This window comes from Neomonachus schauinslandi, chromosome 13 (assembly GCF_002201575.2).
Source record: "Neomonachus schauinslandi chromosome 13, ASM220157v2, whole genome shotgun sequence".
NCBI lineage: Eukaryota > Metazoa > Chordata > Mammalia > Carnivora > Phocidae > Neomonachus > Neomonachus schauinslandi.
Genome location: NC_058415.1, coordinates 44,749,065 through 44,766,756, shown reverse-complemented (window position 1 = coordinate 44,766,756; position 17,692 = coordinate 44,749,065). Strand labels below are relative to the sequence as shown.

The following is a 17,692-nucleotide window of genomic DNA, read 5'->3' as shown; positions in this document are numbered from 1 at the left end:
CTATGCACCACATTTCCATTCATGACGCGATAGGTCATGCAGCATTTCCTTGCTAGAAAAAGTTACAAACTGTTTTCTAGACCTCAGGAGTGTACACCATCTTCTTAATGCTAGTGAGGATTCGAAAATGAGGAGCCGACCCTTGGAGCATAAAGGTAGCATCATACACTATGCCTATTGAGATGGGTTCTCTCCCCTGCTGGGCGCATTTATGGGAACCTCTTCCCAGCCGACTCATGGGAGGAGGAGCGTCCTGTAGTTGTTAGACCCGTTGTGAAGCCAGCCACCTTGGTCCCAACCCCAGCTCGACCACTTACTTGCTGCATGACTCTGGGCACATTATTTAACTTCTCTCTAGCTTGGCTTCTTCTTTTGTAAAACAGGGAAGATAATATCTGTCTCTTCGGCCTATTAAGTATACTGACTACAGTGCTATTCATAGAGCACACAGAACATTGCCTGGCACATCATTAGTCCCACGTAGATATTTGTCAAATAAATTGCTTTCAGTTGTTCTTTTTTTTTTCCTTGCAATCATCATATTTTCAGATACTTTTTGGTAATTCAGTAGTAAGTTGTTGAATTATCTTTTCCATATTTTCCCTTAAAAAGAAGCCTATTTGCTATGTGCCAGTTTTTTAGATACCGTTATACCTATCTAGACTATCACATGGGAACTATTCTTTTTCGCAGTCGGGTCTTTAGTGGAGCAAAAGTTATCCTGAGGCTGTATGGTTGTAGTTTATGTGTTTACGAAGTCCTCCTATCCATTGTACAACAAGAAGGAAATCGTGTGACATGGTACTTAATTCATTTCCTTCCAGAAAGTCCTGATTTCATCTGGGGTTCATAGCTTTCAGATGTTCAGTAGACTAAAAAAAAAAATTCCTCTTTCTAACATATTGATAAAAACCTGGAAAAGCAATTACTAATTTTTTCATCCTGCAGAGACGTCGTTAGGCCATCATTTATATACATGGGGATTAGAGGCTGCCTTGGCTGGCCTCATCTGACATCATCAGATCTGGTTCACTGGCAGGCATTTGCTATTTGATCTAAAGTGTATAATGGACTGTTTATGAAACATGTCTTAATCTCCCACCCTATCTTCACCTCTGGATGTTAAACTCACTTGTAGAGTCCCACGTTATACAATATGGCATTTAAGTAGGAATAATGGTAAATGGATTTACACGTAATGACATTTAAAGGATTGCATGCCAATTCTTTCTACTTATATTTGATCCTTTAAGTTCTTCATAATTTGGGATGATTGTTTCTGTTGTGGTAAGGATCCAAGTAATCAGTAAAATGATAACCTGGACAAGACTGAAGCACAAGATACATAATCAGAAGGATAGTTTTTACTTTTAATTTCCTTCCACATTAGCGGCATTAATTTCTCACAGTCTTTTTTTCCCTTCTTTTTCATTCTGTTCTCAAATTCTTTTAACTTCTCAGATTTCTCTCTTATCCCTTGCCTTTTATCCACCTCCCCCCCCCCCCAGATGGCTGGAGTGTTTTGTTTTGTTTTGTTTTGTTTTGCTTTTTCATTTTATTGCTTTTCCTCTCTTTGCCTAGGATGCTTTTCTTGTGTGCTTTTCTGATACTGTTTGATGCTCAGTACATCATAGGGTAGAAACTCAGCTGTGCTGACCCAGTGGCTGGATATAATTTAGCACCGATTCTCTCTGCCTGGCGAATACCACTGCATCTAGCCAGGCTGCAAGATGGGATCCAGGAGAACATCCAAGTTGTTCCGTAGCCAGCATGCAGCATCCATTCTCTGTACCAGTGTTCTTTTCCACCTCCATTTCCAAGACATTGCCGCCATTTTGTCTTCTGTGTGCCAAGGACTCTACTGATGGAGTTTGCGCATGACGTAAATCCTCCTACTTTATAGAGGCAATGAAAAGGATTCCAAGAGTTGAGGCCACAGACATCTTCCTCCCTGCAGAGACACTAGAAACAGAATAGTTGAAACTGCAGGGTTAGAATACTAAAATGGAAGGAACCATAGGCATCAGTACCAAAGCAACTAGACTGAAGATCAACAGTGCACTATTAAATAGAGATCTAATTCAATTCAGCAGCATTTGAACACCTACAGAGTGCCAGGAACTCTGCTGGGTGCTGAAATTAACAAAATGAGTAGGATGATTCTTTGCCCTCTAGGGCAAAAAGCAAATTGGTTAGGGTGCATTTGATGAGCATACAACAAAAGTATGTACTTGGAACAGACACACAGGAGGACCTGACTCCCACTAGGGATGGGAGCCATTCAGGGACGCTGCCTGCAGGAGGGAATGTCAGAACTGGGTTCTGAAGGATCGAATAAACTAGGAGACCTAATAAAAGTCCAACACAAAAAGTTCAGGTTTCAGAGCTATCGTATTTGGATTTTGTGTTTTGAAAGCTTTACCCTGGAAAGTGTGAAAGATAGGTGACAGGTGCTGGGAGTAGACAGTAGGAGGTGAGAAAGATCAGGAATTGAGAGTTCAAATAAGACTATGGCAAGAGCCTTGGACTAAGGTGGGGGCAGTGGGAATGGTGCAGAAAAGACAGAATTGAGGATGTTTAGGGGTAGAACTGATCGGGCTTCCTGACTGGTTGGGATGTGGGTGTGGCTTAGGATATAGAAGCATCAGCACCATCTGGGGCCGCACCTTATGGATCTTGGTCACATGTAATAGAGCCAAGCTCCTATGTCTACAAAAGAAAATGGTGGGCCTATCTAGACATACGACCTCCTAAGTCCTTTTTTTTAAAAAGGAGTCTGGGAGAAGGAAGAAGACAGGAAAAAGGAATGGAATGTTTTGCCACTTTAAAGAGTGAGTAATATATGTGTCAGTATCCTGCACCCCAAATTTGATAAGGCTTCATCAGAAAGTACATTTTGCTTGATTTTGTAAACATAATCTTTCAATTTCCAGAAATACAAAAATGTGCCCAAGATGTTAGAAGATGTCATTAGTGAAAATGTTAGCTTCCTAACCCCTTACCCACACAGAAAAAAACTTATCAAAACCATGTTTTAGATACCTTGCTATTAGAAGAGGTCAGACAGATTTTCTGAAAATAAGAAATAAATTCCAAATGTTATACGGATGGTACCTGATACGCTGTGCTCTTTGTTATTCAAACTATAGTCTTTCACTCTCTTTGACAATATCATTTTCTCCCTGGAGACTGCAGCTAAAAAAGAAGACACCAGAAAAAGTATTGAATATTCAGCCAAAACTCTGAATAGATGCCCACAGAGACAACTATAATGACAATCACTGGAATAACTAATGTTTATTGAATACTTACTATATGGCAGACACTGTGTTAAGCATTTTATATAAATTAACTCATTTAATTTTCACATCAATGCTATGAGATAGGAACTTCTATTATAACCATTTTACAGATAAAGACCCTGAAAGTTAGGGCAGTTAAATAATTTGCCTAAGGACACAAGAGAAGCCATTGATGGAGCCATGTTCAAATCCAGATTTGTTGGACCTCAGAACTCACTCTCTTAACCTTTGGACAATACCCACTTTCCTAAGCAGTTGAAGTCCCTTTTGAGCTTTCCTTTTGAAAATCAAAACTTAAAAGATGACTATATTTTCTCTTTCCCCAAGTTGTACTTTCTTTAAATAATGCCAACAGTCTCCATGTACTTGATGTCAGATTATACAAAAGAATATGACATTCATAGACTTCCTTTGTCATGATGTAATTGGTCATTATTTTTTGTCATTCTCCTCCTTTTACCTGTTTCTCCTCCAATATAAGCTTGCAAAAGGATGATAGAACAAGTTTCTAATGCTAGGTCACTTATCGTGACTTACTGTGTTAGCCTGGATACTCATCACTCACTGGGCTTTGGCGCAATCATAGAATGATGGCTCCCATTGATGAAGCACTTCCAATGTTCCAGGCATCGAGTGAAGCCCCTTACAACAATGCAATAGGGAGTACTATAATTAGCCCCATTACAGATGAGTAAACTAAGGAGTATCTTATTACAAAGTCACATATCTAATAAGAGTTAAAGTCTGGATTAGAACCCATATCCATTGACTCTAAAACTTATACTGTGCTACAAGATCTCCATGTTCTGCATCCTGGTGTGGTCTCTTGATACCAGGTTCACTATGATTTTGTAAAGATCAGAAGAATGCTACCCATTTGAAGGAAAACCAATAGATGCCTTAAAGCCATAATAATACCTACCATATGTTTAATGAATACTATGTGTCAGTTATGTGTTAAGGACCTGCAGTCCTCACCACAACCCTACAAGACAACCATTATTGTTCCCATTTTATAGAAGTGTAGGAACAAGAGTATCAGAGAGGTTAAGTAATATGCCCAGGGTCTCATGGCTAGTACACAGCAGACCCAGTTGTCAAGTCAAGGTCTGTAGGGCTCCAAACTCTAAATGATACAGCTATTATGCTCTATCATCACTTGCTTTTCTCTATCCCTTTGGGGAGAAAAACATTCTGACAGAGTGTCAGTACTTAAAGTTATGTTAAGGTTGGTATTGAGATTTTTAATTACACAATTAAAAGGATACTCCTAAAGCCCAGGAAATCTTTTTTTAGCCTCACTGTTTTGGGTCGATTCTCCTGCCTAGGTTGCTCACTGTTTTTCTTTAAAAATCCTTCCCAGAAACCTGCTTGCTCTGTCCTGTACTCTCCTGCCCCCAACCCACCTCAAAAGGAAAGCAACAGAACAGCACATCCAAGTCCCGTTTTTCTTGCTTGATCATCAAGAGCATGTAAATTACAGTGAAATATGGCCTGAGTCAGCTCCTCACAGGACAGAAATCAGTAATCATTGATATTGCTAAGCAACACCACAGAGGAGCAAGGCTGCAAATTAGGTGGCAAATTTATAAGAAGTCAGAGTATCTGGGGACTCACTTGGGCATTTCATTATGAACCATCTGGATGATCCACAGTGATGACCACACATTTTTGTTCACTGTTCGTGGATGATAATTCCCATGTAATTATACGGCACCTCCCTCTGTGCTCCTAACTTACCTCTCAGAACCTTCCACTGGATTTTTCATAATCCAGATAGTTCCTTACAAGATCATTGGGAACAGTTACACCTAATGGTCAGCTTTCATTCCTTCCCAAAATAAGATTTGAAACAAAACAAAACAAAACCACTCCATTGGCTTGTGTGAAGGCAGAGCTGGCTGGGCAAGAACACGCATAAGGAGGGAGTTAGTCACAGGATCCTAGCAGCTCGTGGGCCTGATATGGGCTCCACCTTGGTGGTCCCAGAGGAGCATGAGGTAATTAGATTCAATTGGTTCTAAGCCAGAGATGAGCAGACTGCGGTACTTACACCAGGTGAAATCTATGAGCTTGGAGAGCGACAAGGAAGTGAGCCCGAGTCCTTGACCCTCTGGAGAAGGATTGCCTAGCAAGGATCCCTCCCAGTTCCAATAATCAAGCTGGTCTCATTTGTTCACTCATTCATCCAACTAATATTTATAAGAAAGTTAGACCAAGCAACCTGATTTTAAACCAAGGATTACAAATCGATGAGCCAAATATGACCCAGGTGGTGTTTTGTTTTGTCATTGTTTTTTTTCTTAGAGAGAGCAGGAGTGGGGGAGGGGGATGGAATCTCAAGCAGACTCCCCACCCAGCAAAGAGTCTGACGCGGAGCTCAATCTCACGACCCTGAGATCATGACCTGAGCCGATATCAAGATTCAGACACTTGACCGACTGAGCCACCCAGGCACCCCTCCGGGTGGTGTTTTTTAATTTGGAATCCATTGCCAACATTTAAAAAGCAAACATAAAAAGCCAGATATCTGGCCTCCCTTGAATAATCAGCAGGTCTCTCAACACTGTACCCACATTTCCTCGTGGAGCTGGAGGTCACTGCCCATTTAAGCATGCACTGTCCAGGTGTCCCTAATCACGCCTCTCTCTGTCCTTGTCTCCAGCCCACTCTGCTCACCTCCCTACCTGGTGCCAGTGCTTCATTCATGCTTTGTCAGAATGCCTTCTGTGCCCCAGACACTGGGCAGATGCTGGGGACCGATCTGACTCCAGATTTGGCCGGTGATATAACATCAGTGTTTTGCTGGGAGCTGGGGCCCCAGAATGATGTCAGCAGGTGGACATAAACAAGGAAAGGGAGAGTGGGGGCAACAGAAATATTAGCAATGACAAACCAATGGGTCCAGGTTTGTGGGGAGCCTGAAAAGGAAGAGTATTTCACGAAGGGGCGAGATTCAGAGGGCATGAAAATCAGGTGATAAATTTCTGAGCGGTCTATTCGGAAATCCTTCTTGAAGCTCAATAGCTGATGGAAGACGATGCACCAGCTGAGCCCTTTGTTTTCATTTGCACAGTTCTTGCCTGGCATCCAAAAGCCTAAGTAAGTGAGAAGTTTTCATCTTGCAGAAGAAAAAGAAGTACAGATTAGCATAGAAAGGGAAGAGTCAGATGTGAAAGAACTCCATGGAGCAAAAGCCTCTCTGGTAACCCCTTGCATGTGACATCTATGTCTGGCCACATGTAAGGGACAGCTGTCCTTGGGCAAGCGTGCACACATTAGGAGCCTCTTAGGGAAGCTTAACACGTGAACATCATCCCCCCCCGCCCCACAACAGAATGGTAAGCAGAAGCTTTGGCAGTGAGTCAGTACTTTGAAAGCTTCTTTTGAGTGAGAATTTGAAGGTTAAAATATTCCTTTCCTTCTAACTTGAATAGGAAGTGAGGACTTATGGTTGTTTCCTCGTTTAACCTCAGTCTCTCCAAGATCATTTTTAAGTTAAAGAAGTTACTGGCATTGGTATGAATTTGATATAAAAGAATAATGACCAAAGAAAGCCTTTTAATGGGAAGCAATTAATTGTGGCAGCTCGTGCAGCCTTTTTTGAGGCGACGTGAGACCAAAAGCTTTACGCTGGGCTGTATTGGAAAATACCTTTTAACTCAGAATTCATGCTTATTGTGACGCAAGTTTTCCACATGAGGCAAAGACAAGAGAGAAAAGATAAGGCTGGATATGCTGCAAGAAAATTAAAAATTATATAAATCTGCAACTGTAAATGCTACATTTATCTTGGGGAATGGGATGGGAGATTACAAATACTCAACTGTCATACTCCCCTCCCCCATTCCCAACATTTCAATAATAGAAATAAATTCACAAATTAAAAAAAAAACCACCCTCGGGCTAAAACTGCAACACATGGTTCTGGAAGTTAACCAGGGCAGCCTTTCACTAAACGGAAAGTTTTTTCTTTAGATGGTTTTCCTTGTGTTTAAGGGAAGAAGCCTGGGTTGGGGGGCGGGAGCAGGGTGTTGTTGACTTGCACATGGCAAGTACAGACATTGACATTGGTGCCCACTTGCAGAGATAATCAGAGTTTGAATAGGATTCAACCTATTAGCAACCTCCTGCTAAGCTGAGTTGATGTTCATTTTGGACCTTTGGCAGACAATGAGGAGGGGGGTACCAGTTACTAAGGATGTCTACACCATCCCAGTGCAAAGTGCTTTATATACTTGGCCTCATCCGATCCTCCAAAAACCCTCCTGAGAAGAGGTACTTATTGTTCTTGTCCCCACTTTATTTTTTTTAAGATTTATTTATTTATTTTAGAGCGAGAAGACAGAGCATGAGCAGGGTGGGGGAGGGGGCAGGGGGAGAGGGAGAGAGAATCCTCAAGCAGACTCCCCACAGAGCATGGAGCCTGACGCGGGGCTCCATCCCAGGACCCCGGGATGATGACCTGAGCCAAAATCAAGAGTCAGACGCTCAGCTGACTGAGCCACCCAGACGCCCTTGTTCTTGTCCCCATTTTAACTGAAGAAGAGATTGAGGCTCAGAGATGACCACCCAGCTCATAATTAGTAGAGCCGCTACTCTGAATCAGCCATCTTGTCCATCTCACTCAGAAGCATTCTTAACCTTGATAATGATGTCAAGAAGTTTCAGGCATTGGTGCCTGCCTTCCTAACTTCAGCTTCTAGGGAAGTTTAACAAACCACAGCAACCTAAACCTCACTGTCATTTGGGAGCTGTGCATTTATGTACTTGAAGAAATGTGAGGAGAGCATGTGATAAGAGGAAAGCACTGTTCTGGGTTCTGTTGGAAGAGATCTAAGAGGAAGAGGGTCTCTGCTTTCAACATGTGGATAACCTGGTTGGAGAGACAGGGTTTTGTGCAAAATTAGAAAGGCAGGTGCCTAGGTCCCGAATGGAACACTGGTGTTTTTTAGATGGATGAAGTGTCACTTGCTATCCCAATGGTTACAGTCCACGTTGTGACCTTCCCCATAGATCTGAGAGTAGGAGAGGACTGATGAAGACATTTCTTTTCCATGCTGGCCCCGATGGGGCACAATAGCCTTTATTGTTGAGCAACAAATATGGATTTAAAACCTCTTTAAGTAGTGTTGAATTTGCTTTAACAGACATGTGTAAAATACCAAATTCTCTCACTGCTCTGCTCCATGTCCCATGGGTTCTCCTTCATGCTACCTGGTGGTGCTTGCAGTAGTGAAGCTGCCCCTTACTGATGGCTTAGTGGGTGTTATTATTCATCTATTCTTTACCACAGCTTTATGGGATTGGTACAGTTATGCTCCTTGCAGCTGAGGACACCGAGGCTTAGAGAGGCCAAACAGTTTGCTCAAAGTCACACAGCTAATAAGTGGTAGACCATGGATTCAAGCCTACACCCTGGTTTCAAAGCCCATGTCCTTAACTTCCACTTGCTACTGAAAATAATCTTTCAGGGTGCCTGGGTGGCTCAGTTGGTTAAGCGACTGCCTTCGGCTCAGGTCATGATCCTGGAGTTCCAGGATCGAGTCCCGCATCGGGCTCCTTGCTCAGCATGGAGTCTGCTTCTCCCTCTGACCCTCCCCGCTCTCATGCTCTCTCTCTCTCTATCTCATTCTCTCTCAAATAAATAAATAAAATCTTAAAAAAAAATCTTTAAAAAAAAAAAGAAAGAAAGAAAATAATCCTTCATGGGTTGATATAATCCAGTATCTGTACACACCTTCTTGACGGGTAAGGCAACTGTACTGAGAGACTATCTTTTGTATTGAGAAAGCCTTAATTTTTAGGTCTTCCACATTGAGTTCAAACTAATACCAAAAATGAAGAAGCTCTTTGACTTAAAAAATGAACAAGTAATCATTTTGTTTTCCTATCAGCTAACACTTAAGTAATAAATACTTGTTCTCCCTGATTTCTCTCCCTCTGTTTTTCATTCCAATATTATGAACGCAGCATAGATGCTGCTCTTGGCTTTTGGTTTTATATATCAGAATTTTGAGGCCCAAAAGGTGAGAAGTCCCTTTTCTCCTGCTCCTGTCTGGGGAGATTGGCTGAAAAGGGGGTTGAGAAAGCCAGAGGCCTCAAAAGTGGAGCTGAGAAAGTCAGTGTTGGAAAGGAGAAATCTGTATCCATGCCGTTCTGAAGAGAGGAGATTAGGAGCCCAAAACACTAGCTCTTATTCACTGATTCTTTGAGACTGAAGGTAAGACCCTTCCCTTGACTTGTCAGTCAGGAAGTATGGACAGGAATAGGGAGGCACCTTAAAGCAGGCCGTTATGTTGCAAGACCTGGAAAGAAGAGGACGGAGGAACTGACAAAAGGCTCTATCAGTCCTAGAGATCTGGGAGCATGGATGCCCGTGGCCGCAACTGTCCAAGTAGCGTGAAAGCAGGTGTGGTCACCATGACAGGCGGCGTTCACGATCACCCTGCAGGCTCAACTCCAACACCAACCACTGGGTTCTGGATTTTTTTCTTAGGCTGTGTGGGCTTCTTAGAGAAATGTTACAGTGAAGAGACACCAGGTGGTACCCAGGATGATATTCACTGGTGATTCATCCCTCTTCTGATCCTAGCTGTCTCTTGCTCAGTTGATATAATGGGTGTTGCTAGTTGGGATGAAACAGCCCTCTCTTGAACTCCCTCACTTCCTCCTATCCCAAGGAAACTCAGCTTGGCTGAGGCCCAGTTGGAATCCTAATCCAATGGTATAATGGTACCTTGGTTAGTCTCTGTGGGGAGTGTGCTGACTGGAGGCCACTTCCCCTTGCCAATGAGTTTTCATTCATGCCTCTCAGGCCCTCTCAGGCCACAGTGGCTGAGACCACTCTCCATGAGGCATCCGTGGTCTGTGGGACACCAGCCAGTTGTGTGACGTGCTCTGGCTGACATGTGCATGTCGTGTTCATCCTTTTCACCTGTCCCACCCCTCTTCCTGCATCCCCTGAGGCCCTGGTTCAGGAATGAGAGCCTCCAGCTCTTGGAGATGTACCCCACTGACCCCAGGATGCTGCCCTGACCACCTGAGAGCATGGGAAGCCTGAGCCCAGCATCTCACTATCTTGTCGCAGTGTGCGTTAAAGACGATTCTAGCAGGCTGGTCTCCTTCCCTTTCTTTTCTGCCTTTGCTTTAGTATGCAATGAACAGGATTCCTTCACCTGGGCAAGATGTTCTTCCCTTGTCCTCCTTCCTCCCTGTGCTTTGAGTTGCTATGTCACCTGTCGTTACTTGGCTTTTCACTACTCATATTACCTCTCTTGCACCATCTTAGCCTCATTTTTGCTCTATTCCATTCAGTTCTTATCCTCTGTCCCATTCATCCAAGGAAGCAGCTAAGAAACAATCTGGACGTTGCTGCAGCAGCAACCGTGTGTGAGCCTTGTCAGACATGAACGGTTCCAATTCCGACTGTGTAAAAATAGAACAATTGAAGAATATGTTTGTATTTATTTATACCTGATCCCACAAGAGACGGGGTAAAAAAATAATCACACCTGCCACAAGCAGATGTTTGACAGTTTGTAATTGATCCATGAAAACAGGTGTGTGTCTATGGAGAGGTTTCATCTAAAAAGACAGATCCATAAGAATTGCAATGGTGTATCTTTCCTGTATAGAATATGGTTTACACCCCACTTTGCAAAACCCAGAGCCACCCACGTTCTGTTTCCTGAGCAAATAGTTGAGAATAGCAGCTGCTTACGCTACCACTTCACCTCAGGGGAAGAGTAGAGGCTACAAAAAAATGAGTTGGCTGATATAATTCATGAACTTACTATAAGATTTTACATGCACACACACACACACACACACACACACGCATATATTATGTGTAAAGCCACCATGAACATGTGTTTAATATTTATGAAGGTATTTAGATCATTTAAGAATTCTAAGCTTGTGCAATGTCGTATGTATAAAAGACTACTGTTCTTAAAATACCCAGAAAAAAATTGTATTCCACTGAAGGCAATCCCCAGGAGTCATTAAAAAGACTTTCTTGTTATTTACACAAAATTCAATTTCTTACTGAAGTACTTACGCCTTTTGTCATGTATCTAACAAAACCGGAGTAGGCAGGTTTTTGCAGAAAGATAAGGATGAGGTGATTTTTCTCCTCAAGGCATAATTTGCATCGGTGTGTTAAAATAGCTTTAGTAAAATTTTAGGCAGAATGGAAAAAGAATATATATAATGTGTGTATGTGTGTGTACATATACACATTATATATATAACATATTTATAATGTATAATACAAATATAAAAGGGAAGAATATTTATTATTGTCTTTTAAGCTAAATCCTTCATCTTGTTCACAAAACCCATCAATTATTAGTTGATTCATATGTGGATTTTCATTGGCTTCCCAAGTTAATGAGCCAGGGAGGCGTTCGGCACAATCACAGGAATATCTCTCGACTCTCATTAATTTCTTGAGGTTTATTGGGAGAGTGTTGTTATGACTAGGAAAAATATTTTTAACCCACTCGTCATGTTGCTTAAAACAATCTGGAATTTTCAGATGACCAAGAATAAAAGTTTCTATTTTAGAACTGAAGTAAGAAAACAGACACGGTGCATCCCGGCCTCCTCTCTTTCCCAACCCCAGCTGACTCAGCCCAGCTGCGCTTCCTGCCGGTGGGGTCCATGACCACGGAGCCCTTGCCGATCCCTGCACTTGGAGGGGCTGCTCGTAGCCTCCCGCCCCCTGCCGTCTAAGGAGCAGCAGGTGACTGTGCCTCAGTCTGGGAGACGTGATTCCTCTGTCACCTGCCTGAGCCAGGTGTCTTCCCTCTTCCTCCCAGAGCACTCTGCACCTTTTGCAGCTCTTCTCAGCAGGCTGAACTCCTGGTATTCACGGTTTTCTGTCGAAAATATGAACTAAAAGTCAAAGGAGAGTTTAGAAGCTGGTTTTGCATTTTGGGTTTTCCCAAGTGGCCTCCTTAATCTCTAGGAAGTGGTTCTGTTGCAGAGGAACCGTGAAAGGAAGCTCTGGGCCCGAGGCTCCCTGGCCAGGAATGCCAGGCTGCAAGCCCCACGGGGCCCCGGACATTGTCCTTGATCGACCCTTTCTCTTAGAGCATCACCTCTATACAAATGACAGGGCCAAGCCTAGACCCGGTGTGAAGTTCTCTTGCCAAGTACTCTGTTTCATCAGATGTTAAAATAACTGTGTCCTCTTCTGTCATGCAGGGCACATCCTACCCCCAGTAGAATAATATATTTCAAGTGATTTCTGAAAATGGGCCGTGAAAGCTGTCTGCCACATGGGCCCGTGTTTGCACATCTCTATATAGTTACGATTGCGGAATTTGACAGTATAACTCTGAATTTAATTAATTAAGAATGTGTAAAAACAAAGTTCTTGCATTACAGCTCGTTCCTTATCTTTGTGTCTTTTACTGTGATGTTGTAGAACTTGGATCATATGGAAAACTAAAATATTATGACACAATGACTGAAGAAGGTAAGAATGATTTTAGAATTGTATGCATTGGCTTTTTTTTTTTTCATTTATGGTGTCTGGTGCTTGCCCATTTTTTTTTTCATCTTCTTTTCCTCTTTGCATGACTTCAGTGACATTGTGTGATTTATTATTCTTTCCATATTTTCATCTAGTTTTTGCCATCGTGTTTATTTGGGATCGGAGACGTGCAATACCATGGGTAATCATGTTATTCCATTCAGAGACTCCAAACCATCTCAATTGCGTAACACACTCAGAGAAATGGTGTCAGCAACGTAAGCACAAGCACACACCCACTGGGTCAGCATTATTTCCTACACGTGCTCACAACACCACACAGAAACATACCCAGTCAACACTCTTCTTTTAATATGCCCTGTTATGCCTTCCGATCTATGCAAAGGAATGAGTGATCTAAAGTAACTCCTCCACCCCAAACCAGCTGGGGACCTGTTTCTGATGCAGAGGGCTGCGGGCTCATCATGGAACTGAATTCACTGGGGTTCACACTCTGTGAGATTGAGCATATCATTTTAGCCATTTCCCCCTGAGTGGTAAATGAAACCTGGCAGAGATTTACTTTAAAATGAATTTACTAATGAACTCTAGGCACTATCCCAGAGCACCGTCTTGATCCAATGAAAATCACTTCTCTTGAAATAAGTTCACCATTGAAGAACGATTTGAAAATTCTACTTTCTTGTGAAGGGAGTTATCCTATGGCCCCAGCCCCCATTTCACCCCACACGTACCTCCACCTTGTGAATAAGAAACAATATTTGTGACGCCAAAGAAAACATTTGGGGTTTTCTTACACTGATTCTGACAAGTAATCCAAAGGTAGCCTAGAAGGAGAATCAGCTAATTTTATCTTTTAACATGAGAGAAACTCCCAAATGTGTTGCATATCCTGTTTTCAGCGTCTAGTATTTCTAAGTTGCCTTAGCTTGCCAAAGATCTCCTAGTTGCTTTGCATCCGAGAAGTGAACATCTGACAGCCCTTGGTAAGATAAAGCCCTTCTCCTCCCCTCACAACTCTGGCTTCAGCACAACCCCCAGGCCCTCCTCTGTTGCTCTTGCTGTGCTCTCAGTTAACCACTGTGATGGTTTCTAAAGCATCAGGCCATGAAGGGGATCTCAGACTGGGTCCTCTTATGGCCCAGGACCCTCCCAAGAACCTGGGGAATTGAGAGCCCCGGGGGACAGAAAGCTGCCATGGGAATGAGTGTCCTACCACCAAGAGGATAGAAAGACCAATCCAGAATATAAAGGAAGGCTCTTGTCCGAACTCTAATTTTAATCCGTGTCTTCAGACCACTTGGAGTTTCACTGGTGGTTGGCTTGAGAAGCCAAAGCTTTGGGACTCGCTGACTCTATAGTTTGACGGCTCCTCCCGGGCATCTCACTAGCCCCCAGCTTCCATTTCGTGGCTCAGGTGGCAGGTGGGTCTGTTGGCTTCCACCAGACCCATCACAACCCTCTACTTTCTCTCTTTACTCTTCCTGTCCTCTGTCTTCCACCCTTACCTTCCCATTGTCAGGGCAGCTTCTGCCTCCCTGTTGCCTTAAGCACCCCATTTCCCCCCTTACTCTGCTCTTTTCCTGCCTCTTTCCACATCCATTTGAGCAAAGGTTGCCACCCGAGCTCTCCCTTTCTCAGACCCCCTAAACCAGATCAAGTTCACAGTTCAAGATCAAGTTCACAGTTCAAGATCACGTGAAGATGCACAAAGGCTACTTGCAATCTGATGAGTCCACTTGATAACAACTGGGCTTTCTAGGCAGGAAAACAAAGGCAAAATCATGTCTGGAAGGAAGATCATGGCTAGCCCTTAGCAAGGCTGGGAAATTGTTTAGTGCCCACCCACCCCCCCTGCCCCGGGCCTCCGTTCACATTTCTTGTACTTCCCTTTCCCATCCCTTCTTGCATATCGCTTTGTGTTCCTAGCTGAACATTCATCCCTCATACAGTAAGAGCGAATCGTAGCAAAGGCAGCATTTTTAAATCGTGTCCTGTGATGTACTGGTTTCATATGATGTCACTAGGAATTTTGCAACAACCCAGAAAAAAAAAGAAAAAAAAGCAAGCAAGCAAGTCTGATTTCATAGTTTACTAAGTGGAAGAGCTTCTGAGTTTAGTTTTTTCTCCCATGCGATATATTCTGCTATATGCGGCAACACAGAGGAAGTCAGAAAGAGGGATGCAGTTCGCAGTATTTCCCAGACTTCTTAGATCAGAGAACTCTTTCTTCCATGGAGCCTCTTGCGGGACTGTTTTGGAAATGCTGAGGAAGGGTCCTCTCCTCCTCCTGGAATAGGAACCTCTGAAAGATTAAAAATAAACATTCTCCACACGTAGCCATCCCTCGAAGGTACTCATAGAAGGGATACTTTGGAAGAGGAGGTCTTCCTCTAGCCACATCAGATCACACCCTCTGGCAGCCGCCTCCACGAAAGGCCAGGCCCGGCTTAGCCCTAACTCTGGGATTCTGTCTAAAAGGCTCAAAGCCAGCTCGGTAACTTCAGACCACGCCACAGCCACGTGTGACTTCTTCAAACCCTCGAGGGCCTTTCCCCTCCCATCAGAAATAAGAACCGTGATTGGTGCCTCTTCCATGTCGTACAACTGAAGGAAGTGTCCTACAGACGAAGATGTTCGGGGCAGTAAGCGTGGGCTAGCTGGCCTTCAGGAAATAGCCCGCTCCGTGTTAAGCATCTCTTTTCATAGTTTTCGAGATGTGACTAGCTCTGGAGCAGGGCTTTATTATAATTGCCCATACGACTAGTCATCCTCTGTAGCCCTTTCCAGGAAATTCTCTGGATGGGACATGAGGTCAGCTACTTTAAATGAGGTTTAAATGAGGGCTTGTTTTTTTTTCCCCTCAAGTGGAGCAAATGGAAAGATGGATTCTCTATGCCACCCCATCTCTTAAGAGGAATTGAGTGATGATTTCCTAAATATAGAGAATTATCCTGCACATATTCAGCTCCTGATTTTAAGCACCTGCTATATGCAAATTATTTTGCCAGGTGCTTTGGGGAAATACAAGATTAAAAGGTGAGCAATTTGCCCCCACAGAATTTATAGACAGGGAGAGAAATAAGCACTGAGCCACCAGGAAGAAAGTGGTAAGTACCATAGGTATTTGGAAGAAGGTGGCAGGCTACACAGGAAGAGGAAGGATTGCTTTCAATCGGGGGGAAGATTAGTGGAGAAAGTGAACTGGACCCCAAGGACCAGTCAATATTGGGCATACTGGGAAAGGAGGAGTGGTAAGTTCTGACCTACCAGGCTGAGAAAGGGAGTACACCAGCCTTTACTGGGTGTTTCCCACCTGCCGGGTACAGTGCGGTGGGCTTTATATATTCTATGTCATTTAATCCTTACAATGACCACACAAGGTAGATTTTATTGAAGATGAGAAAGCCAAAGCTCAAAGACATATTTTATTAGATGAGAAAACTAAGACTCAGAAAAGCAAAGTATTTGGGTGCCTGGGTGGCTCAGTTGGTTAAGCGACTGCCTTCGGCTCAGGTCATGATCCTGGATTCCCTGGATTGAGTCCCGCATCGGGCTCCCTGCTCAGCAGGGAGTCTGCTTTTCCCTCTGACCCTCCCCCCTCTCATGTGCTCTCTCTTATTCTCTCTCTCAAATAAATAAATAAAATCTTAAAAAAAAAAAAAAAGAAAAGAAAAGTATTTGGCTCTGGGACTCAGGGGTAGGAAGTGGTGACTTGGGACCTGAACTCGGGACTGTGGCATGCCCAAGCTCTGCCCTCTTGGCACCACTGTGGTTTGCTGTACCAGGTGGGTATGAGGAGCTAGACAGTTCAAGATGGTGTCAGTATATGGGGCGCCTGGGTGGCTCAGTTGGTTAAGCGACTGCCTTCGGCTCAGGTCATGATCCTGGAGTCCCGGGATCGAGTCCCGCATCGGGCTCCCTGCTCAGCAGGGGGTCTGCTTCTCCCTCTGACCCTCTTCCCTCTCGTGCTCTCTCTCATTCTCTCTCTCAAATAAATAAATAAAATCTTTAAAAAAAAAAAAAAAAGATGGTGTCAGTATAGGGAGCAGGAAGAAATGCTTGATGGAAATCAATCGTGGGAAAGATTTAAACCACAGACTTAGAATGAGGACATCATAAAGTGAGCAACAAGGAGTTACTGAATAAAACATGCCCTTACTTGAACACTCCACCATAAAAAAGTTATTTTAGTAAAACAATATACTCACTCTCAGACCCTGGACAAAATCATGACATTTTTAAAAATGTGTCCTTGACCTCAGAGCCCTTCCCCCTCCCCCATCTTCAGTGATTTAAGACCTAAACTGGAAGGAACAGCTCCCTGGGCCACACTCAACCTCCTCCCCACCCCATGCTAATCAGAATCTTATTCACTCCCTCATTCATTCCTTAATGCATTGACTCAACAACACTTAGTATGTACCAGACACTAGACTGGATGCAGGGCTAATTAAAGACAACCCTTCTCCTAAAGAATTCACACTCTAGTGGAGGACACAGGCCAAGAGATGAGTGGTGTGATGGACAGAACTAAGGTGAGGGGGATCCCAGCAGAAGGCATCATGTTCAGCCTTGGGAAATGAGGGCAGATTTCTCAGAGAGGTGATATCTCCATTGCCTCATTCCTGCATCCCAAGATGACAACAGTCTTACTGGCCACCTGATACTAATGTGTTCACTGAATAATAATGGCGCACCCACTCTGTACGACACATTTGGCTAGACTTGCTAGATTAGTAAGCCTTACTCCTCCCAAGGGTTGTATTTCCTTCTATAAAAAGATGTTTCCAGGGATATGAACAAATTACTCTAGAAGTGGTCTTTTGATGACCTCAGATCCCTCTACATGGTTGGCCATCCTCTTATCTCCTCATGCAGTAAG

At 43.5% G+C, this 17,692-nt stretch overlaps 1 protein-coding gene across 2 annotated transcripts in view; it reads left to right on the top strand.

The window, feature by feature from the left end:
• SLC24A2 (solute carrier family 24 member 2) overlaps nt 1–17,692 on the top strand; it is a 244,830-nt gene that overhangs the window by 168,440 nt on the left and 58,698 nt on the right. Inside the window, exon 4 of one of the 2 annotated variants that reach the window (XM_021682422.1) lies at nt 12,739–12,789. The exons of the other annotated variant lie outside the window; for it this stretch is intronic. Coding sequence (XP_021538097.1) covers nt 12,739–12,789 — 51 coding nt within the window. The remainder of the gene's footprint in view (nt 1–12,738; nt 12,790–17,692) is intronic. 2 annotated transcript variants of the gene reach the window in all.